Here is a 23,258-nt window from a genome sequence, read left to right as displayed (position 1 = left end):
GCCCGATCCCTGTGGGCCTAAACCAGCAGTCAGACATCCCTCTCACAATCTGGGGCTGTTCACTCCCAACCACTCACCTGCCTGCCTGCCTGATTGCCCCTAACTGCTTCTGCCTGCCAGCCTGTTCACCCCCTAACCACTCCCCTGCCAGCCTGATCGATGCCTAACTGCTCCCATGCTGGCCCAATTGCCCCTAACTGCCCTCCCCTGCTGGCCTGGTTGCCCCTAACTGCCCCCCCCCCCCCCGGTAGCCTGATCACCTACAACTGCCCTCCCTTTCCAGCCATCTTGTGGCTGTGGGCACCACCATCTTTGAGGGCATGGCAGGCAATTAGCATATTCCCTCCTTATTGGCTGTAGGCACTGCCATCTTTGAGGGTGGGGCAGTCAATTAGCATATTCCCTCCTTATTGGCTGTGGGCACTGCCATTTTTGAGGGTGGGCAGTCAATTAGCATATTCCCTCCTTATTGGCTGTGGGCACTGCCACCTTTGATGGTGGAGCAGTCAATTAGCATATTCCCTCCTTATAAGCTGTGGGCACCACCATCTTTTGGACAGCATGAGGGTCAATTAGCATATCACTCTTTATTAGACAGGATTACTCTTTGATTGGTTGAATGGCCAACTGGACAGTTAGCTGTGGGAAACTGTTTATTGCCTTCACTATCTGATAAGCATAGACAGAGCACTCCCCGAAACCCCCCCCCCCCCCGAAGGCTGGGTGCCTTTGAAGCCCTCCCAAAGGTCGGAGCTAGGCGCCACCTCTGTTTGTCCAGACAGTGGTAGCTGAAACTGCTCCCCCATTTATTATTATGTAAATCCTTGCTGATGGGCTAGTCTGCCTGTTGCAGGGGGTCACCTGCCTAGGGCTATGCTATAGGGGCATCCCAGATCAATAAAAGCTTGGTGAGGCCTGAGCACAGAGGAGAAGTCCTTCGGGACTTGCCGCCTGGTCCCCCAATATTGCAAAATTATCTCGTGTCTTTTTCTCTCATTTGCTGTGCGGCTCCTCTTTCAGATACCGAACCCTACTCCACGCGAGTCGTGGAAGGAAACACTCAACAGTTAGCATATTAGGCTTTTATTATATAGGATTATGAAGACATGGGTGAATGAATACAGACGTCAGGCAGATGAGAGTGTGTGTGGAAACCTGAGGAATTCCCAAAGCCTATATTTAAATCCTTAGGTCAATGATCGGCTAAATACCACATGCGGGTGCGCATGTACAGTGCGATTGAAACTTCGTGGCCCATGCTCAGAAGTCGGTATTTTGTGGAAGAGCCACACTCAAGGGGCCAAAGAGCCGCATGTGGCTTGCGAGCCGCATTTGCCGACCACTGCCTTAGGTCATCAAGCTGTGGGTGGACTTGTGCAAGGTGTTATGACCATTTGTGATGAAGTGGTAGGGATGCCGCCTGGCCATGCCCGCTACCAGGACCTCACAGGAGAGTGGAGGAGGCACAGTGGCATTCAGCTTTGTTAGTAGTTTAGAGGGCTCTGTGGGAGGCACAGAGAAACAACTGAGGTGAGGTGTTATGCATGGTCAGGTGGGAAGGAGGGGGTGAGGACAGATGGGAGGAGGAATTCCCACAGGCCTGGAACTCACTGAAGGATTTAAAGAAGGTGGTGATACTCAAACATGCATTTTAGGAAAACCATTTTGGTTGCAAGGAGACAGCAGACGAGGTGGAAGTGAAGCTACAGACAGGGAGCCCTGTGTGTCTGTCAGCTCCCTCCCCACGCTATGAGGAAGCTCTTTGTGGGGAGAAGAACTCAATATGCCAAAGTCCAAAGCCCAGATTCTCTGGGAGGGTGTGCATTCTGAGCCCCGAGAGTGGCCAAAGTTAGAAATCACTCCCAATCCAGCCACTCTGGCCCAGTGACAGGCCAGAAAAAGAAAAAAAAGATTTTATATGCATTCACTAACTATAGTTTATACATGTAATCTGTACCTTGGAAGTCCAGGTCTGAGCAACATTGAGCGATCTGAGAGAAAGCTCAGCCAGGGGCCCCACCGAGCATTAAGTAGCAGAGCGTTGATGTGCCAGGGAGTCATGGACTGTAAGGACAACAGCGTCAACAGAGAGCAGAGCTTGGGTCTGTTTTTTTGGTAAATCATTTCCCCACCCCCTAGGACACATTGTGTGTCTGTTGGCCCCCCTGGAACGGACCCATGGAGCCCCCTCCATCAGCACCAGCATGAGGCTGGGAAAGCGACACCCAAGACAGGAAGATAAGTCCTTCAGTGATTTGTAGGCACGTGGAGATGCACTAAAAAGTCCGTAATAGCCATATCACTGTTGTATTGCATGAGAACCGAACTCATAACAAAAACAAAACAAAACAAAACATTTTTATTACCAGGAGGAAAACAGCTCCTAAGTAAAAATTAAAAAAGTAAAAAATTCTTATGCCATTACCAAGAGGGGTAGCTATTTTCTTGTGAACAACTGAGAATGTCAGATATGAATTTTATACTTGACTCTTTGATGGGCTCTGTGACGGACATGTGACGATTCCTGGAAAAGATGAGAGATGTCATAATCCACGTTTCCATTTTTTGTTTAATTTTGAATTCCAAGAGAAATGCAATAGAAGGAGATTGAAAATCTGGTTACATATTGGAACTTAATGAACAAGATTAAACTATAACTAAATCTGCTCATTGGAGATTTAATTATTTTGGAAAAGTTTCTTATTCTCACAACAGCCAGGATCTACACCTACGTAGAGGCACTTCATTGTTGGACAACGTCAGAAGATTGGTCCTGCATGTGCTGGGCGTCCATGCCTGCTTTATTTAAAACTTGAAAATCTTCCTGGCTTCTTCTAATGCTTTCGCATCTATGGGAGGCTTTCTCTGACTGCCAGGCTGCAGAAACTTCTTCACAGGTGGGAGGTTGCTGATCCTGGTTTTCAGAGCCTGCAATGCACAAAACACAGCCTCAGATGGAGACACAACACCCACCTGTCAGTACACAGGCCAGGGAATCTGAGGACAGACCAACGGAGTCCCCTCCATCAGCACCAGCGGGGGATGGGAAACAGACACCCAGAAGAAAGGAAGATAAGGGGAAGGAAAAACATTTCAATAACACTTCCCCCAGAGACACGGTTAAGATTTGATTCAGTTCACAGCCTTCCGTGTCTTCCTCCCCACATGGAAATCCTGTGGATTCTCACTCTTGTGCAGACAAGGGAGACTAATGTGACTGTCAGAGCAACACAGGTAAAGGCTCCAAACTGGAGAAATGAATATGTGGGACAACTGGGCTGGAACTGAAGATAGAAAATATAGAAGGCCAACCATGTGGACAGTCAAAAGCAATCTTCCCTGTGAGAGAGACAGAAAGAGAAAAGGGACAGTCGGGAGGGAAGCACAGTGTTTGAGAGAAGGAGCAGGAGCTGAGGACAGAGACGCTGAGTCCTGGGTTCTTCTCATTGTGAAAGACAAACTTTTCTCTTTGGGGTGGTGTCTGCCTCCAATTTCTTTGGCAGAGCAAGATTCATTTCCTGCCTCAGACCAGGGCCTAAAACAAATTTTGGAGACCTGGGGGCAGTGGAGCCTGGAAAATTATGTGATCATAACATGGCCAGTCCAGGAGCCCAGATATTAGATTCCAAGATGGGAGATGTGGACCTTCCCTCCCCAGGGCTGTGAAAGGGGTCACCTTCAGCAGCGGGAAGTTGGCCATTAGGCTGGGGTCAATCTCTTCAACATAGTAGATAAGTTCAACCAGGTGAATGTCAGCCTTGCTCAGCCTGTTGCCAACCAGGTAGTGTTGTCCGTGGCTCTTCAACACCTGGTGAATTGGAAAGAGCAGATTATGAACACAGGTGCACTCAGGCTGGGTCCCCCTGCTCCTTCCCAGGTCTCTCCAGCCTGGCTTCCCACCTGTTCTGCCTAACTGGGCACATGAGGAGCATCAAACCACGTTCATTGCCCCTGACTCAGTGAAACAGATAGAAGAGGGTCTCTGCTGTTCTCACCTCACTCTTCAGCTGATGCCCAGGCTACCATCTCTTTTTCCTTTTCCCATATCACTGGGCTCCCTCTGTGCATCTTGGTCTGGCCCAGGGCTAGCACTGGCTGTGTATCTATTGGCCCCTTGCCCTACCCTTTGGAGCCCTGAACTTTAGCACATGGCTCTCTCTCTCTCTCTCTCTCTCTCTCTCTCTCTCTCTCTCTTCTCTCTCTTTCTCTCTCTCTCTCTTTCCTTCTCTCTGTCTCCTCTCTCACTTGGGCAAAGATCCATCTCTAGAACATTCTTCTTCAATCCCAAGCAGACTATATCAGGGCCTACATTTCTCCTCTGCTCTACTCATTTCCTGATCTATCTCTTTGGAACCTCATGAAAACCTGAGTCAACTTGAACTCACCATCTCTCTGGCAATATGGGCTCTGTCTCCTAGGTTGCACTATGTTATGATCTGCTGCTGAAATGTCTATATGTGAACTGCAGTGATACCTGAAACACACTTTGTAATTTATCCAAAAACAATCTCTGATTGATAGAGAGAGGGACTGAGATATAGAAACTCATGATAAAGCAAACATAATGAAAAATTAATGTTTGTATCCCCATGGTGGGTGTATATGTGTTTAATTATTCTGAATGTATGAAATTTTCATAATAAAAGTTTTGGGGAAATGTATGATATTTATTAAAATACTAGAGGCCCGGTGCATGAAAATTCATGCACTGGAGGGAGGGGGGCGGGAGGTCCCTCAGCCCGGCCTGCCCACTGTCTAGGAGCCCTCAGGTGTGGGACATGACCTGACCATCAGGGGAAAGTAACGCCCTCATCACACCTCTGCTGCTGCCACTGCCAGCAGTGCAAGCTTCGACCATTCCGGGTTACCTGAGCCTCGGGTGGCCCTGGGCGGCTGGGGGGCTGAAGGTGGGTCCAACCACGCTGTGCACCTGCCATACACCTTCCCCAGCTGGGCTGAAAGGACTGGGGGACTCTGGCGGGGCTGAGGGGACTGGGCACCGCCATCTTGTGGCTATGGGCACCACCATCTTTGTGACGATGTGATGGTCAATTTGCATATTCTGTCTTTATTAGATAGGATTCCAGCAATCATAAAGTATAAAGAGAATAAATACACATAGCACCACCAACTAAACATAATAACACATTGGCAAATACACTTTCAGATCGTGTATGCATATAAAAGAATGGATAATAATTTGGTAAAGAATATGATAAGGTCAAAACCTATTTTATGCCCTAGCCGGTTTGGCTTGGTGGATAGAGCATCAGCCTGCAGACTGAAGGGTCCCAGGTTTGATTCCGGTCAAGGGCACATGCCCGGGTTGTGGGCTCGATCCCCAGTGCTGCGTGCAGGAGGCAGCCATTCAATGATTCTCTCTCATCATTGATGTTTCTATCTCTCTCTCCCTCTTCCTTCCTCTCTGAAATCAATAAAAGTATATTTTTTTAAAAACCCTATTTTGTAACATACATTTTTAACTGATGTTATCATGGTGCTCCTTAATTTCAAAGTATCAGTATACTCTAGCTGCAGTGCCTACTGACCTTGTCATTGAGTGAATGTCCTCTAAACTCTCAGCACCACAAGGCACAGGAGGGTGTATTATTAGATTACTATTAAATTTTTCGCTCTTTGAATATGGACGATCACACAAGCAATGAATTAAAATTTGTAGAATGAAAGAATGTTTCATAAGTGCTTTTTAATGCTTTATAAAGATGAGAGTGTTAGTGTTAAGCCTTTTTTATATGTAAGCCTCCTGTAGCCTTACAATCATTATTTTGGTTCATAATTTTTATTTAGTTTGATTTCAGGAAATTTGGATCTTGAAATATTTTTTTACCTTCAAAGGGAAAATTTATGGTCTGCACTACATACAAAATCATGGAACTTTATTTCCTTAGTTTGCATAGCTTTCCTCTAAAGTCTGACAATATATTTTGTAGATTGTTTGTTCCTTAACATCTTTTCATCTGTCTCATCCTCTCCATCCCATTGCTCCCATCTCTGTTTAGATACTTCTCATCCATCCCAGAAACACTGTTGGGCAATTGGTCTCATGTTTCCTATGCATGTTGCCAGCATATTTTCTGATAAGTTGCTTTCTTCCTGCTTCTCTTGAATGAAAAGCCCCTTCATGGTGTTCTGCCAAATCTACTGCAATCGCTAGTTTGACTCCCAGAGCCTTCCACAGCCCACACTCTAAATGTGGCCATAAAATGCCATCAAATAGAAAATCTAAATCAGGTCCTAGTAAATTGAACTTTTGGCTCAACAGGTGTTGCTCAGTGGTTGAGCACTGACCTATGAAACAGGAAGTCATGGTTGGATTATAGTCAGGGCACATGTCCCGGTTGCAGGCTCAATTCCCTGTGTGGGTCGTGCAGAGGCAGTCAATCAATGACTTTTTTCTCATCATTGATGTTTCTATCTCTCTCTCCCTCTGCCTTCCACTCTGAAAGCAGTAAAAATATATTTGTTAAAAAAAGAGAGAAATTTTGCTGACAGATTATAACTTGGGTATAACTGGCACATATACTCCCCTCAGCTGATTTTGATAATAGGCTGGGAGAGTCATGGTGCTCCATTAGTAGTTAGGAGGGCTCATTGGAAGTGAAGGTCAAAGACCAGGGCTGTCCAGACACCAGTTCTCTTTGTCCTCTAGTCTCAGTTCCCCAAACACTAAACAGCCCACTTACCTTTTCAAAGGCTGGGAAATAACGATTTGTTGTTCTCTCTCTGATCTGGGTCATCTTGGCATCTTTTTGATCAGGTGGGCATAGTGGCAAATGCAGGATCATTTCATTCAAATCTGCCATACCTTCTGAATACATATCAATCCTGAAAGACAACCAGTGCATATTCCAGGAGATATGTTTTTATTGTGCCTAACTGGGCTTCCTATAAGAGGTTATCCTTTTTAAAAATGACCCAATTGTCAACTGTTATCTGCCTTACATGTTAAAGTTTAAAAATGTAAGAGAATGGAGAAACAGGGGAGGGCAACTCCATTGGGTACATTTTTATATGCCAGTCATTCAGCTGTGATATTCACCAAAATTTAACATTTCATATCAAGGTGGATATCCACATTTAAAATTTCTGTTATGCCCATGACCAAATATACTGACAGAGAACATCAGTGAGGTGTCCAGAGTCACAGGCATGGAGAAATGGTGGAGTCATTGCAAGTACCCAGTGAGATGCTACCTAGGGTTTGCCTCCCTCCATCCCCACCCTACCATCCCCCAGCCCCTGAAAACCAAAATTGCTTTCTGTTTCTATGAAAAGAAATATTCTCAACACTTCATCTGAATGACATCATACAACATGAGCCTTTGATGTCTGCTTTCTTTTATGCAACTTACTGTTTTCAAGGCTTATCCACTGTCATTTCTTTTCATGGCCAAATAATACTACATTCATGGATATACAAAACTTTGCTCATCCATTCATCAGTTGATGAACACTTTTGTCGTTTCCCCTTTTTGAATATTATGAACAATGGTATTATGAAGATTTTTGTACAAGTTTGAATGTATTTTTTATTCTTCTGGGTACATGCATGCTTAGTAGTGGAGGTGCTGACATGGTAAATCTATGTTTAACGCTTTGGGTAACTGTCAGATAGTTCCTTACAAGATTTTAGTTTCAACCATGTGGTCCCATCACAACAGTGAGGAGACCCCTCCCCAGATGTCATTGTATTGAATACATCTGGCTGCTTTAGTACTTACATCAAAATGCTCCAGATAACCATAGCATCTTGGGCACCAACCTTTGTCAAGTGGCCAGGCCACACAACTGGCTGATAAATTGGGTTCCTGGTAACTATTCCTTTAATTTATGGAACTTGAAGAATAGCTCTTCCTTCAGCCTCTTCTTTAATTAGACTGAACACCCGGAGTCATGACTCCACCACCCTCCTGGCTTCATAGTTCACCAGTGTTTCGAAACCTCTGTCACTGCCTGTGCTACAGCCATGGACTGAATCTTCTCTAAGAAGTGGAATCCTCCTCCTCATGCTCCCTGCTGGCCTGGACCTCAGCCTTTACGTCCAAGGGACATGCTGCTGCTGGTCGTGATCCCCCGGCACAATCCGGCTCATTCAAGGAAGAATCTAAATTGTTATTAATTGTTGATGAAAAACAGAAATAATACTTACAGGGCTCTCTCCTTTATGTCTTTCCCATAGAGGTTGTATTTGGCAGCAATGTAGTTGAGAATGGCTCTGGTCTGTGCCAGCTTCATCCCGTCGATTTCCACCATGGGCACTTGCTGGAACATCAAAGACCCATCTTTTGAAAAAAGAAAAGAAAAAGTAGAGTGAAATGCCTTCACACCCATAGAATGAAAAGATGTGTGTTGAAATGACTAAAGATATGAATGGAAGCAAAAAATTATGGCCTGGTAACATTTTAATAGAAATAGTATTGGGTTTCCGCTTCCTGTAACCTTTTTCTTCACAATCTGCCTTTTTTTAACTTATTATTTCACTTATCTTTTTACACGTCCCATCCAGATACATGGTAGGTGTCTGTGTTTTTTAGTTGACTTATCTTCATGGATAATTTAGGAAGAAGTTGGAGAGAGGCTGCCAAGGGCCACCAGCCAGATGCCATTTCAAATGGGGGGTTCCCAAAGTAAGTCTTGTGGGGTTCGTGGCATTAAGGCCAATTCTAAGTGAGATTTCTATGTAGCTGCTCTGTGTGCTCTTCAAACTCCAGCACTGGTCAGTGGGTGCAGGCAGGTCCTGCTTTCCAGACTCCAGTGCTGCTGGCTCTTTCTCTTTATCTTCCTGTTCATACTGTCAAGCAGCCTTCCAACTAATTCAATACCAACTTGTAATCTGAGTCTGTAACACTACTGGGATATTACCTTGTCAAACCTGCCCGAGTCTTGTCAAAACTTCCAGATCAGCTGAAACCGGTTTGGCTCAGTGGATAGAGCGTCGGCTTGTGGACTGAAAGGTCTCAGGTTCGATTCCAGTCAAGGGCATGTACCTGGGTTGCGGGCACATCCCCAGTAGGAGATGTGCAGGAGGCAGCTGATCGATGTTTCTCTCTCATCGATGTTTCTAACTCTCTATCTCTCTCCCTTCCTCTCTGTAAAAAATCAATAAAATATATTTTTTTTAAAAAACTGCCAGATCAAAGGCAACTGCTGGGCTTATTTCTACTCTCTTCACCCTGATTCATGTGTTTGAGTGTTGGTGGATAGATGGGGTCCTGAGCAGACACACCTTCACTCATGGTGGGTGCAGAAAGGCAGGAGAAGCAAAGAGGGGGCATTCCAGCTCACAGGGGATGGTTGCTTGGCAAATACTCTGAGAGTTCAAGCCCTTCGTATCCTAACTGAGTGATAAGACCTGCTCAAGGACCCCATCCTTACACTTCAACCACTTTTCTTCCTCTCCATCCCCGCACCACTCCCCACCCCCCCACCCCCCCCCAACCAGCTCCCACCATACACACAAATAGGCATTGCTTGTTGTTCAAACCTCACTATTGACTTTATAGATACCCTCATCACAGCAATTTAGATACATAGTCTTACCATTTCTTAACTTTTCCAAGTCTTCTGGACTTGCCAAAAATTGCTCTTCAAACTGGAAAGCAGAAACAGTAAAGGAGTTCTTGTTATTCATTCCACAGCATTATAGAACTTAAAAAAAAAAAATCTTCACTGTTGCGAGTATTACAGATACTCTCCCTTTTCCCCCCCCCATTGACCCCTGCTACCCAGTTCCCGCTCCATCCCAGGCCTTCACCACCCTATTGTCTTTGTTCATAGGTAATGCATATATGCATATAAGATCTTTGTGGGGGTTTTTAAAGATCTTTGGTTAATGTTTCCCCTCCCTCCCCCCTTACCTCTGAGATTTGTCAGTCTATTCCCTGTTTCCATGCCTCTGGTTTTATTTTATTCATGATTTATTTTGCTCATTAGATTCCTTGTTTATTTTAATTTTTAGATACAATTGTTGATACATTTGTATTTATTTTCTTCTTCTTCTTCTTCTTCTTCTTCTTCTTCTTCTTCTTCTTCTTCTTCTCCTTCTTCTTCCTCTTCCTCCTCCCCCTCCTCCTCCTGTTCCTCCTCCTCCCCATCTTAAAGAATACCCTTCAATATTTCATGTAATGCTATGAAGCTCTGACCTTCAATTCTAAATGATAGCTTTGCTGGGTAGAGTAATCTTGGTTGTAAGTTCTTGCTTTCATTACTTTGAATATTTCTTGCCATTCCCTTCTGGCCTGCAAAGTTTCTGTTGAGAAATCAGCTGACAGTCATATGGGCGCTCATTTTTAGGTATCTAACTGCTTTTCTCATGCTGCTTTGAAAATTCTCTCTTTATCTTTAGCCCTTGGCATTTTAATTATGATGTATCTTGGTGTGGGCCTGTTTGGGACTCTCTGCACTTCCTGGACTTGTAAGTCTATTTCTTTCACCAGATAGTGGGAAGTTTTCTTTCATTATTTCTTCAGATAGGTTTTTAATATCTTGCTCTCTCTCTTCTTCTTCTGACACCCCCATAATATAAATGTTGGTATGCTTGAAGTTGTCCCAGTGGCTCCTAAACTATCTTCATATTTTTTATTATTATTATTATTATTATTCTTTTTTTTTTTTTTTTTTTTTTTTTTTTTTTTTTTTTTTTTTTTTTTGCTCTTCTAATTGAGTGTTTTGTTGCTTCCTCATATTCCAAATTGTTGATTTGATTCTTGGAATCCCCTGCTCTACTATTGACTACCTGTAAATTATTCTTTATTTCAGTTAGTGTATGCTTAATTTTTGACTGGTCCTTATTCAGGTAGTTGATGTTCTCACTAATTTCCTTGAAATTCTCATTAAGATCCTTGAAAGTGCCGAAACCGGTTTGGCTCAGTGGATAGAGCGTCGGCCTGTGGACTGAAAGGTCCCAGGTTGGATTCCGGTCAAGGGCATGCACCTGGGTTGCAGGCACATCCCCAGTAGGAGATGTGCAGAAGGCAGCTGATCGGTGTTTCTCTCTCATCGATGTTTCTGACTCTCTGTCTCTCTCCCTTCCTCTCTGTAAAAAATCAATAAAATATACTAAAAAAAAAAAAGGTCCTTGAAAGTCTCACCAAGTCCCTTGAAGCCCTCATTAAGATACTTGAGCAATCTCATAACCATTGTTTTAAACTGTATATCTAGAAGTTTGCTTTCTTCCATTTAATTTGGTTTTTTTCTGGAGATTTCTTCTGGTCTTTCATTTATGCCATGAACTCTTTCCACTCAGAATTTTCTCTTTTGAAAAGTCTGACACACACTAAGGTAGAATTCCCAATTAAAGAAAGGACCCCCAAATTAGTTTTTAAATTTTAACCAAAAAACAACAACAAATTTAGTTTTTTATATGATCCCTGGATGTGAATATCACCTCTTTCATATACTGTTTTCTTGAACTTGAGCACATTACTGACTCTTTCCCGTGTCTATATTCTCATTTATAAAATGTGTATAGATATGGTACCTGTGCTATAGGTTGATGGGAATAAATTCAGTTAGCTATGCAAAGGCCTTTGAACAGTACCAGGTGCACAGTAGGTGCTCAATAAATACAAGTTGTCATTAGGTTTTAAAGATGACTGCTTTTCATATTAACCATCCTCTCCCTTTATTTTTTAAATTTAAAGCAATCTAACCTTGGTGAAATACACTCTGTTGTTGACCTACATTCCTTGCCCCACACCCTCTTCAGTCAAGCTGGGATAGAGGCGAGGAAGCCTGGGATGCTCGCAGAATCACCTGCTGCTCACCTCCTGTGCTGAACCCCAAAGCTGAAGTCTGAACTACAGCAAAAACATTGGGCTACTTGTATCCTATATAATAAAGAGGTAATATGCAAATTAACCCTCATGCCCTCACAAGATGGCTGCTTACAACCAGGCTGGCAAGGGGGTTAGTGAGGGACGACCAAATGACTGAACAAGCAGGCTGTGTGGGGCGACCAGGCCAGCAGGGGGTGGAAGTTGGGGATTACCTGGCTGGCAGCAGGGAACAGTCAGGGGCAACGAGGCCGGCACACAGAGGCAGTGAGGATCCATCAGGCCAGCAAGGGTAGGGGCAGTTAGGGGTGACCAGGCAGGCAGACAGGTGAGCAATTAGGAGCCAGCGGTCCAGGATTGTGAGAGGGATGTCCGACTGCCGGTTCAGGCCCGATCCTGGGGAATCAGGCCTGAACCGGCAGTCGGATATCCCCTGAGGCATCCTGGGTTGGAGAGGGTTCAGGCTGGGCTGAGGGGACCCCCCCTCCCATGCACGAATTTTGTGCACCGGGCCTCTAGTATATATAGAAAAAAAAGCTGGGTGGCACTATTTGCATTTCTGAGCACTTTTTTAGTTATGAAATAGAGAAAGGACCAAGCTAAACTCCTATGCATTCACGAAACAATCAAGAAAGTGTAAACCAAGGCTCAAGTACACATTATTACGGAGGGATAACACTAGAAGTGAGCACTGGAAGGGAAGCTCCTGTCACCCAACGCTATCTCACCTGAAACCATCTTTTTTGCTCTGACCTGAAGAACCAGACCCCTGAATTAACCCATGACTCCCTTCTCAGGAAAACCTGGGTTCCACAGAGATGCTGGGGCCCTCTGATCTGGACTGATAGGTGTGTTTCTCATTGACCCCCTCTAGGGGGTGGAGTTCAACACAGTGCCACAGAAATGACAGTTTTCCACAGGGAATCTGGTATTTTGACACTGTAAGTGCTTGGCTGTGCTCCTAGACGCTCCCATTCTTCTTTTAATCACCTGTTTACTTGTCTGCATCCTGACTGGACTGTAAGCTTCCTAAAGTCAGGGACCTTGTCTGTCCTGTTCATCTGTGTATCCCTAGAATCTAGCACAGAAGCTGGTACTGAAAGGTGCTCAACAAAATTGTTGCTGAGTGGGTGCATTAAATCTTTTAACACACATTTTCTTACAGTCTGCTTCTCCCCATATTTCTGGTTTAGGCTTTAACTTAAATTACATTTATTTTCTAATAGTATTTTATTTTTGTCTCTTTATTATGGAAATTTCTAGCATGCATAGAAATAAACAGAAAATTATCCTCTTGTAGCCATCACCCAGCTTCAATAATTACCAACTGAATCCAACCCTATGTTGTGTTTATGCGCACACACTCTCCCGCTCTTGTAATAATTTGAAGCCAATTCTAGACATCATATATTTCACTTTTAAATACTTCAATCTGTTCCTCTAAAACATAAGAATTATTTTTAAAATAACCACAATACATGATCACACTTAAAACATCAACAATGATTCTTTTTTTCTTTCTTTCTTATTGCTTAAAGTATTACAAAGGGTATTACCTATGTCAACAATGATTCTTTAATATCATCCAATATTCAATCAATGTTCATGTTTTTAATGTTGCATAAATGTTACAAATGATATATTACAGTGTGTTTAAATTCAAATTCAAATAAAGCCCACACATTGTGATTAGTTTCTTAAAGTTACTTTAATTGTTTATGTTCCTTAATGAGAAGAAGTTGTTGTTAATCCACACCCAAGGATATTTTTTCCATTACTTTTTTTTTCTTTATAGAGAGAGTGGAAGGGAGGGAGGAGTGAGACAGAGAGAGAGATAGAGACAGAGACAGAGATAGATGGATAGATAGATAGATAGATAGATAGATAGATAGATAGATAGAGAAACATTCATGTGAGAGAGACATATCGAATTGTTGCCTTCCTCACCCTCACTGACCGGGGTGGGGATAGAACTGCCAACCCAGGTATGTGCCCTTGACCAGGAATCCAAACAGTGATCTTTCAATTTGAGGGCCATTGCTCTAACCATGAGCAACTGGCCAGTGTGAGAGGAAATTTTAATAATACATTAGGTTGAATCTGTTCATTTCTTAATAACTGGCAGTTTTCGTTTTAATGCAAAACTTATCAGAAGTTAAAAAAAAGCTTATAGCTTACTGAGAAAGTGTGGCAGGACAGTAAGCAGCTAGGAAAATTCCTGGGCAAGTGAAATAGGGAAACTGAGACAAGAACATTAAACCAGGCCAAACAACTTGAACAACTATGGACAGCTAGTGAAACTCAAGACCTTATCTTCCCTAACCAAGGACACTTGGGAGCAAATGGTTAATACTTCTCCCTAACCAGAGAATATGTAGCTTAAATCACCTCGTCGGGGAGATAGAACACAGAGACCCAATTAATGCCATTTGTGCCAGCCAAACCCAAGGACAGATGAAGTCATGGGAACAAATAACAAAAACCCCATTAGAACCAGATAGACCCAAGGAAAAGTAAAATAGTAGAGCAGACCAAAGAATAATCCCGAAGTCCCTATACACTTACTTGGATGCATCAACATATTAAAAACACAACTGGGAAGCTGATGAATATTCTATGAAGCCCTCCCCTAAGATTCTCCTCCACAGGAAAAAAAAATAGATAAGAAGCCCTCAGGACAAAGACAAGTGCAGGCTCATTCTAGAGCACACCCATGCACCTTCTTGGACATGAACTTTTTACTTCCTCTGAAACTCTAAGGGTCTCCATGAGACTTGCAACTAGTAGAGCAGCAGGCTCACCGCCTCATCCTGTCTCCAAGGCCCCTTTCCTCTGACTTCCCAGTGAGCTAAAACCATCCCCACCTTGGCTCACTTCTATCACTGTGACCTTTACTTCCCAGTGAGCTAACAGCAGCCCTGCCTTGGCTCACTTCTTTCCTCTAATGTTTCTCGGGAGCCAAAGCAGAGCACTGCTAGCCTCTCTCCTGTTGCTTCTTCTACCCTACGTCCTTCCTTTGCTTCACTGCTCCATCTTTTAAAAGGTTAAATGAATAAGCAAACAAATTTACAGTACTCTCAAAATCACCTGAACTCCTGTTGTGAAACCTTTCCTACACCAAGTCAAGAACCCACACACTACACTGTGGCCTGAGGCAGACCCTCTCCGGGCCAGTCCATGTCCAGTAACAAAAGTACTTCAATACAGTCAATTTTAGATCCAACTTAAGTTGACATAACTCAGAACCCACCTCAACTCCAGCTGCAGCCAGGAGCCACCGGATGGACTCCATTCTGCCTCGTGCATTGAAGTAGTGGAGCTTGGGCTTCCCAGCCATGATGCAGTCTCCTGAGTTCTCTAAACATGAATGAATGAATGAATGAATGAATGAATGAATGAAACACAAACATTCACTTTATGATGTGTGGTAGAAGAGCACCAACAATGCTGAGGGAGTATCTGCCCTATTCGTGGCAGAGTTGAAAGAGTCCCTGGAACGTCTTTCTTGGTCTGATTTCTCACCCATCAATAGCCACCCCTGAAAAATTGCTCCAAACCATTGTTATGTCTCTATTGGGTAATATCTGATTGACTTGGCAGGCAATAGGGGAAAGTGTGTGGTAAAGATGTATTTGTGGGTGTTATAGGGAGGGGAAGGATTAGAAAAGTAATGACTATTGAAAATCTCCTAATGATTCTGGCCCTTTGGACACATTATATCTTTAATCCTCTTAACAGCCCTATGAATTAGTTATTATACCCATTATTCAGTACATGAAACCAAGGTACAGAGGTTAAATGACACATTCACAGTCATACTCCAGCTAGTGATGGAAATTGAAATCTAAAAAGGAACTAAAAAAGGGCAGGGCCAGAAACCACCCAGGTGTGGGCCCTGGGAGCCTGTGAGGTAGCTTGAAACCAGAGGACTTCACTGACAGGGACGGGGAGGGAGCAGGGTCAGTCCTCAGCACCTTGGAGTTTATGCTGCATTTGTTCAAAAGCTGAAATTAGGGCAGAGACTCACTTAATTGTAGCTCTAAAGACCCTAATTCTTTCCACAAAAACAGGGTGCTAATTCCTTACCTTTTCTGGAATTCTACATTTTACCTATACTTGCTGTGTTTTATAAGCTAGAAAATTAATGTTACTGCATTAACTTGACAGTCTACGGAATGGAACTAACATTTGTTCAACGCCTATCAAACAGTGCGCATTCTCTCACCTATTTATCTTCATTTAATCCTATAAAAATCACCTGAGATGGATTCTGTAATTACTCTCCTTTTACAGTAGGAGATACTGAGGCTTCCAGAGTAACTTGCTCAAGGTTAAGTGGTATCCACCAACTTAAAAAATGAAATAAAAAAATAGAAAATACCAGAGTGCATTCTATTAACAACAGATAAGCATTGTTTCATGAAGTTTAGTTTCAGTTACGTTTGTTGTTTGTGTAGATGTGTGCACGTCTGCACACTTGCTTGGTTATTATAAGAGGAGGAGATAGTCTGGTTGTGTCTGGTCTTTCCCAGGCTGCATAGCAACATACATAGCCAGGAACCTGAGAATGAAACTCAATGGCTCCAACAAGGGACACAACTAGGTCTATCATTGCATGAACTGAAACACACAGGATCCATTAAAGGCATGAATCGTAGCCCTGGCTGGCTTGGCTCAGTGGATAGAGTGTCAGCCTGTGGACTGAAGGGTCCCAGGTTCAATTCCGGCCAAGGGCACATGCCTGGGTTGTGGGCTTGGTCCCCAGTGGGGGGCGTGCAGGAGGAAGCCGATCAATGATTCTCTCTCATCATTGATGTTTCTATCTCTCTCTTCTTCTCCCTTCCTCTCTGAAACCAATAAAGAAATACATTAAAAAAAAAATAGCGAAAACCAAGATGGCAGCATAGGTAAACACCTGAAATTGCTGCCTTGCACAACCACTTCAAAAATACAACTAAAAGACAAAACAGACATCATCCAGAACCACAGGAAGGCTGGCTGAATGGAAATTCTACAAAAAATAAATAAATAAATAAAAGCATGAATTGTAAAGCCAGGACTTAGGGAGAAACAGTTGCATTTTCTTTGTAAATCCCAAGTGCTGTTTAGAAAACATTAATTCTCCTGAAAAATTTTGTTGTGGAGTTTGAGACAAAAGACATACTTCTCTTTACCCAATGGATATATCTCTGAAAAAGTGAGTGGACTTGAATTTTAATACCAAAATGTTTTTAATATACACATTGTGGATATGAGATTCAAGAATCAAAGCTTTAGAAAGTAAAGACTATTGTGAAAACATAGTTAATCAACCTGTTTTGGGTTTCTTGTTTGTTAGTTTTTAAAATATATTTTTATTGATCTCAGAGAGCAAGGGAGAGGAGAGAGAGGTTGAAACATCAATGATGAGAGAGAATAATTGATTGGCGGCCTCCTGCAAGCCATACACTGGAGATTGAGCCCGAAACCTCCTAGTTCAAACCGTGACCTCCTAGTTCTTAGGTTGACGCTCAACCACTGAGCCATGCTGGCTGGGCAATCAACCTGTTTTATAAGTGGAGGTTTTGTCTATTGTACTTTCTTATCGTGGGAAATGGAGATGCAATGATTCAGCAGAAGGAAGAGGAGAATTTAGTTTTAGCATGTGGCAGGTGTTTGCTATGGACTAGAATTCACAGAGCTTAGTGACTCAAATCCTCTCACTAAGCTCCCTCCTCCATTGATTGAGGATCAAGTTACAAAGAGAAATAATTTCTATCTTATGTAATGTTTTATCATAAAGCTCCTCCTTAAAAGCAACTTTCTTCCCCTCCCAAATAGGAGGTACCCAATGTCCTGATATGACTGGGTCAAAAGTTATCATGAAACTTTGCCTGGTCAGCAGAAAATGAGAACCCCAGATAGTCAACGACTTGCTATAGGTCACACACCTTTGGTTCTGATTCTCAGTACAGTGGGGCCTTGACTTAGGAGTGTCCCGACTAATGAGTTTTTTGAGATACCAGCTGTCTCTCAGCTGATTTTTTGCATTGAGTTGATAGAGTAATTTGAGTTAACGAGCTCCTTAACGAGCTCCTTAACGAGCTCAGTCTCCAAACGAATTAAACTCCTAAGTCAAGGCCCCACTGTATCTACTTACTGTGTCTACCCTCTACAACGACCCTAGGAAACAGCTTCTAATATCCTATTTTAAAGACAAGGAAACTGAAGTTTAAACAGATAAAGCACCACCTCTACTCTCCTATGTTTTGTTAGGCTAGTTTGAACTCATCTTCTGATTTCATAACACTTTGGCAGGCTTTGTGCTTCTCTCCTGAGACCTTTGTTCATTTTTCCCATTCAGAACCCATTCGTCAGCTAATGGTTAAAGAGGAGGGAAAGAGAAAAATATTGAACTCACAAGGTCCTTTTTGTTCCCTGATTTTTAGTGGTTTGACAAGAAATATCAATATGTGCATGCCTTGCTTTACATTGATATCCTAAAAAACTATGAGTGAATATACCATCACCATATTTCACCTGAATAAGGAAGTCAGCTTATATTCCTTGAAAGGAATATGTCCTATGATATTTCCGTAGTATAAAGTAAAGGAGCTAAGTCTCTCAAGGTGGTTCTCATCACCGAGTTTTTTTGTTGTTGTTTTTTTTTTTTTAACAAAATCAAATCCAAATGATTTACTATCACAAGAAATGCAAAAGGACTAAATTTATCAGTTACTAACTTATAAAACTGGACTAAAACCAAAATTAATTATATGCTGCTCTAAGGCACAGAAGGACTGAAGCTGGTGCCAGCCCTCTGGGAGCCATATGTGTGGTAGACACAGTTACCAGACCAGCTCCTTGCCGTCAGGGTTAGAGTCAGCTGAGAAAGACAGGAACCAGGACTGGTCCCTGCTCTCAATGGTCATAGTCTGGTGGGCAGACATGAGAACCTGAGTAGGTCACACCCCTCATTTGTCACACCCTGCTAAGGTTAAACGCTGGAACCAAGCCTGCTCCATGCCCTCAGGGGTCACAGACTGCTGGGTGAGAACAGACATCAGATTGGGTCCCATTGCTGGAGTCAGTGTCTTGTGTCATTCAGCGGAGAGCTAGTCCCTCGCTGTAGTCCTGGAAACTAGCAGCGCTGTCCCAGCGACCCTCCTACAGGTCCCGGCTTTGTTGAGGCTGGTTTGCAGGCTCCAAGACAGCCCTCATGGCATTTCTTAGCACAAAGATGGGAGACTTAGAGACAAAGCCCAAATTCTTTCCTTGTAAGGTTCATAAAGTGGTCAGGTTGTTTAATATTTGCACCCCAATTCTCTCTTCTAAAAATAGAAATAGGTAATATGTACTTTTGAGGGCTATTGAGAAAGTTAAATGTGAAAATGTACATAAAAGTCATTAATAGGAATTAGTAAATGGAGGTCCCCACCTGTTCCCAGTTCCGGGGAGATGGGTGAGTATTTGGACACTTTGGTTAGCACATGTGTCTTCTTTTATCTGTCTGTCTATCTATCTATCTATCTATCTATCTATCTATCTATCTATCTTCTTCATCATCATCATCTATCTGTCCATACTCCATCGTATGTCTATTGTCTACATCTGCCAATCATCTATTTGTCAATCTATTTATCTATCTAGCTAGCTATCTCTTGACTCAGAGTTCCAGAACAAATAATATTTTATTCACCCATAGTCATTCTGCATGTTATCCAGCTTTTTTCATTCACCACATTCTCCTAACAGACACATATTTTATGTATTTAGTTGGAAATACTTTATGGTTGATTTTGCAGTTGGCTGTTAAATCTATGTCATCTTTCCAAGATAAAGTTGTTTTCAAAAATGCAGTAATTCTCTATCCACTTTCACCTCTCATTCAACTCCACAGACTATAAATAGCACCAGGATGGAACTCTACCCACTCTGTGTTCTTCCTGCAAGTGCAGAGTGAGATAAAGGGAAAAAGTGAGAATATTAATCTTAACTGTGGTGACTGAATCGATGAAGTGATGATTTCTTGTAAAACTTGTAAACAAATGCTCATTGCTGCTTCTTAAAAGTGTAAAGCTTGAAAATTTGAGAAAATATATGTTAACACTATTGTCAAGTACATTCCTTGAAACTAATTAAATGCACATTTCTTTATATTTTTCAACAAACAAGCAAAAAAAAAAAAATAGAACAATGAACAGGACACCTCCTCACAAACGTATTACCCAGCCCAACCCGCCAACAGCACCACACTTGGGAACCCTGTTCCAGCCATTTGCTAGACTAGCCATGAACCCCAGAGAGAGCACGGGACTTCTCAGTTAGCTAATCACAGCAGAGACAGAATGCAATCTAGTTCCATTGACATTCAGACTGATTACATCCTATCATAATAAATTTAATTTTGAACTTTCACAGCCTCTATTACAGTATTACCATTCACAATGGCTGCACGTTGACTCTTTCAACAGAGAAAGTAACTTTAGTACAAACACCTATACGCTCTTGCACTGGTCAGATTCTCTGATTGCCTAAAATGCTATCATTTTTTTCTTCTCATGTTATTACTTTTTCTCACACCACAATGCTCATGCTCTCGCTTTCTAAATTCTTCTATTTTACATTTTCATAAAGATGCATCCAACAGCAATAGAATGCACAACTCTTGAACTGTTCCTAAGCACACCAAGAAGGCACGATGTGAGTATAAAACAGACATTTTCTTGTACTATGGACACATTTTGATACATTGTTTTGGTGACTTCACTGTGAGAATGTGGTGCCATATATGAAGGTTTATAAAACCAGTACTTACCTTATTAAAATCTGTCTCCCACTTGTCTCAGCAACTCACAGCCACCTCCTCGTGTGTTTAGAAGCTGTTTTTACAGTTGAATAACTCCTCCTCTCTGAAAGAGGGAGCTTCCAGATAAGGGAAATCCCCTCCCACAATGTTCAGGGTCCATGGGTTCAATGCCAAATAAGAAGAAAAATGACAAGTCATCCTCGGATCACGAAACGACTGGTTAATATGTTCCTTCTCAAGGTCAGCAAATAAAAGATTAAACAAAACTTTTCAGATTGTGAAACTCTCTCTGCCAATCAGTGGGCATGGCTTTTTGAAGAGCTTGCTGTGAGGTTTGCATGAATTGGATGCAAGGACTAAAGCAAATAATAAACCTCTTCTGTGAGCAGCAAAGGGAGCTGAGGTCAGTAAAGGGCAAGCTGATGGTGGAATACTTTTTCTGTTGGGTTTTGGATAAAATACAGGACACCTGATTAAATGTGAATTTCAGACAAGGGACACACTTATTCTAAAAAATTATTTATTGTTTATCTGAAATTCACATTAAACTGGGCATCCTGTATTTTCTCTGCTAAATCTGGCAACCTGGTTAGTACACCTTTTCCTCTATGCCGCACTCGTATCAGGCTTGCTAGCCTCTGGGCCTTTGCCATTCGTTCTGTTTGGAATACTCTACTTTGAGCCACTACAGCATTATTGACCTTATATGTTTAATATCATTTTTCCCCAAACTCTGTGAAGTTTTGGAGGTAGGGCTTTTATCTTGTTTCCAGTCATGTCCCCAACTGTCTGACACAGCACCTGGCACATAATTGCTCAATAAATAACATAGTTTTTTAAATTATTAAATGGAATATTTCCAGCAAATACAACCATAGAGAGAATGATAGAAAGTAAAGAAAGCCCAACATACCCATTGTGTTATGTAAAGAAAGCCTCACACATACCCATTCCCCTGCTTCAAAATTACCAACACTACCAATGTTGTTGATCTGTACCCTGTTGTGGGGAGGTCATGGTGGTGGCCTCCTAAAAAGATAGACCCATGTCCAAATACCTGGAGCCTGTAAATGTGACCGTACTTAGAAAAAGGGTCTTTGCAGGTATAATTAAGTGAGGGAACCTGAGATGACATCATCCTGGATTATCCAGGTGGGCCCCAAACACAATGACAAGTGTCTGTACAACAGAAGAGAAGACACAGACACACAGAGGGTGAGTTGATGTGAAGATAGAGGCAGAGATTGGAGTGATGTGACCATGAGCCGAGGAAAGCAAAAAGCCACCAGAGTCTGAAGGAGGCAGGAAAGGGTTCTCCCCTAAAGCTCTGGAGGAAGTGCAGCCCAGACAACACTTTGACTTTGAACTTCTGGCTTCCAAAAGTGTGAAGAATACATTCTGCTGTTTTAAGTCCCTCGGTTTTAGTAATTTGTTATAGCAACCACAAGAAACTAATATATGGAAACCTACTTCTCCCACAACCATGGAATTATTTTGAAGCAAATCCTAGACAGCCTATAATGCATATATCAGAAATTGAGTATGCCAATGTCTAACAGGTAAGGACTCTTTCTAAGCATAATAATACTATTCTCTCATTAAACTAAAAATTATAATCCCTTAATTTCATTAAATATTCAGCATCCCAATTTCATCCATTGTCTCATGAGGGTTTCTTTACAGTGGACTTATTTGCATCAGAATCCATGCAAGATCCCTATGTTGCACTTGAATAATATGAATACATCCATGAAGACATGAGTGAATGAATACAGATGTCAGGCAGAGGACAGTGTGTGTGGAATTCTGAGGAATTCTCAAAGCCCAGACTCAAACCCTTAGGTCATGAAGCTGTGGGTGGAGTTGTGCAAGGTGTTATGGCCATTTGCGATGGAGCAGTAGAGATGCCGCCCAGCCATGCCCGCACACCAGACCCTCTCAGGAGAGTGTGGAGGCACAGTGGCATTCAGCTTTGTTAGAGGGCTCTGTGGGAAGGTACAGAGGAGAGCCCGACCCACTCTGGGAAGCAACTGAGGTGAGGAGCTAAGCATGCCCACGTGGAAAGGAAGGGGTGAAGAGGGATGTGAGGAAGGATCCCCAGTCATGGGACTCACTGAAGGACTTAAAGAAGGTGGTGATACTCAAATGTGCATTTTAGGAAAGCCATTTTGGTTGCAAGGAGACAGCAGACGAGGTGGAAGTGAAGCTACAGACAGGGAGCCCTGTGTGTCTGTCAGCTCCCTCCCCGAGCTATGGGGAAGCTCTGTGTGGGGAGAAGAACTCAATATGCCAAAGCCCAAAGCCCAGATTCTCTGGGAGGGTGTGCATTAGGAGCCACAAATGTGGCCAAAGTTAGAAATCACTCCTAATCCAGCCACTCTGGCCCAGTGACAGGCCAGAAAAATAGAAAAAAGATTTTATATGCATTCAGTAACATATAATTTATACATGTAATCTGTACCTTGGAAGTCTAGGTCTGAGCAACATTGAGTGACCTCAGAGAAAGCTCAGCCAGGGGCCCCACAGAACATTAAGTAGCAGAGCGCTGATGTGCCAGGGAGTCATGGACTGAAAGGCACCAGAGAGCAGAGCTTGGGTTTGTTGTCTTGTTCATCATTTCCGCATCCCCTAGGACACTAATGAGTCCGTAGTAGGCATATCGCTGTTGTATTGCA

At 42.7% G+C, this 23,258-nt stretch overlaps 2 protein-coding genes across 3 annotated transcripts in view; both read right to left on the bottom strand.

Moving 5' to 3' along the window:
• Nucleotides 1–19,492, bottom strand: part of LOC118660338 (glutathione S-transferase A2-like) — a 44,495-nt gene extending 25,003 nt beyond the window's left edge. Inside the window, exon 1 of the mRNA XM_036317596.1 lies at nucleotides 19,474–19,492. Within this exon, the coding sequence (XP_036173489.1) occupies nucleotides 19,474–19,483 (10 nt within the window). The 5' untranslated portion in view covers nucleotides 19,484–19,492. The remainder of the gene's footprint in view (nucleotides 1–19,473) is intronic.
• LOC118660339 (glutathione S-transferase A2) lies at nucleotides 2,552–20,724 on the bottom strand. 2 transcript variants are annotated; one of them, XM_036317600.1, is made up of 7 exons: nucleotides 20,593–20,724; nucleotides 15,046–15,152; nucleotides 9,562–9,613; nucleotides 8,171–8,303; nucleotides 6,705–6,846; nucleotides 3,677–3,808; nucleotides 2,552–2,928 (listed from the first exon to the last, which is right to left on the bottom strand). In XM_036317600.1, exons 2-7 carry the CDS (start codon nucleotides 15,130–15,132, stop codon nucleotides 2,806–2,808), a joined length of 669 nt encoding a protein of 222 aa, XP_036173493.1. In that variant the 5' UTR covers nucleotides 15,133–15,152; nucleotides 20,593–20,724; the 3' UTR covers nucleotides 2,552–2,805. The 2 variants fall into 2 exon arrangements, with proteins under 2 accessions (XP_036173493.1, XP_036173494.1); XM_036317601.1 differs by lacking the exon at nucleotides 15,046–15,152 and having other exon boundaries at nucleotides 20,593–20,667.
• Between the last annotated feature and the right edge of the window lie 2,534 nt (nucleotides 20,725–23,258).

Source organism: Myotis myotis, unplaced genomic scaffold, assembly GCF_014108235.1.
Source record: "Myotis myotis isolate mMyoMyo1 unplaced genomic scaffold, mMyoMyo1.p scaffold_m19_p_7, whole genome shotgun sequence".
Taxonomy (NCBI): Eukaryota; Metazoa; Chordata; class Mammalia; order Chiroptera; family Vespertilionidae; genus Myotis; species Myotis myotis.
Note: the sequence above shows the minus strand (reverse complement) of the source record. Positions and strands in the feature narration are given on the sequence as shown.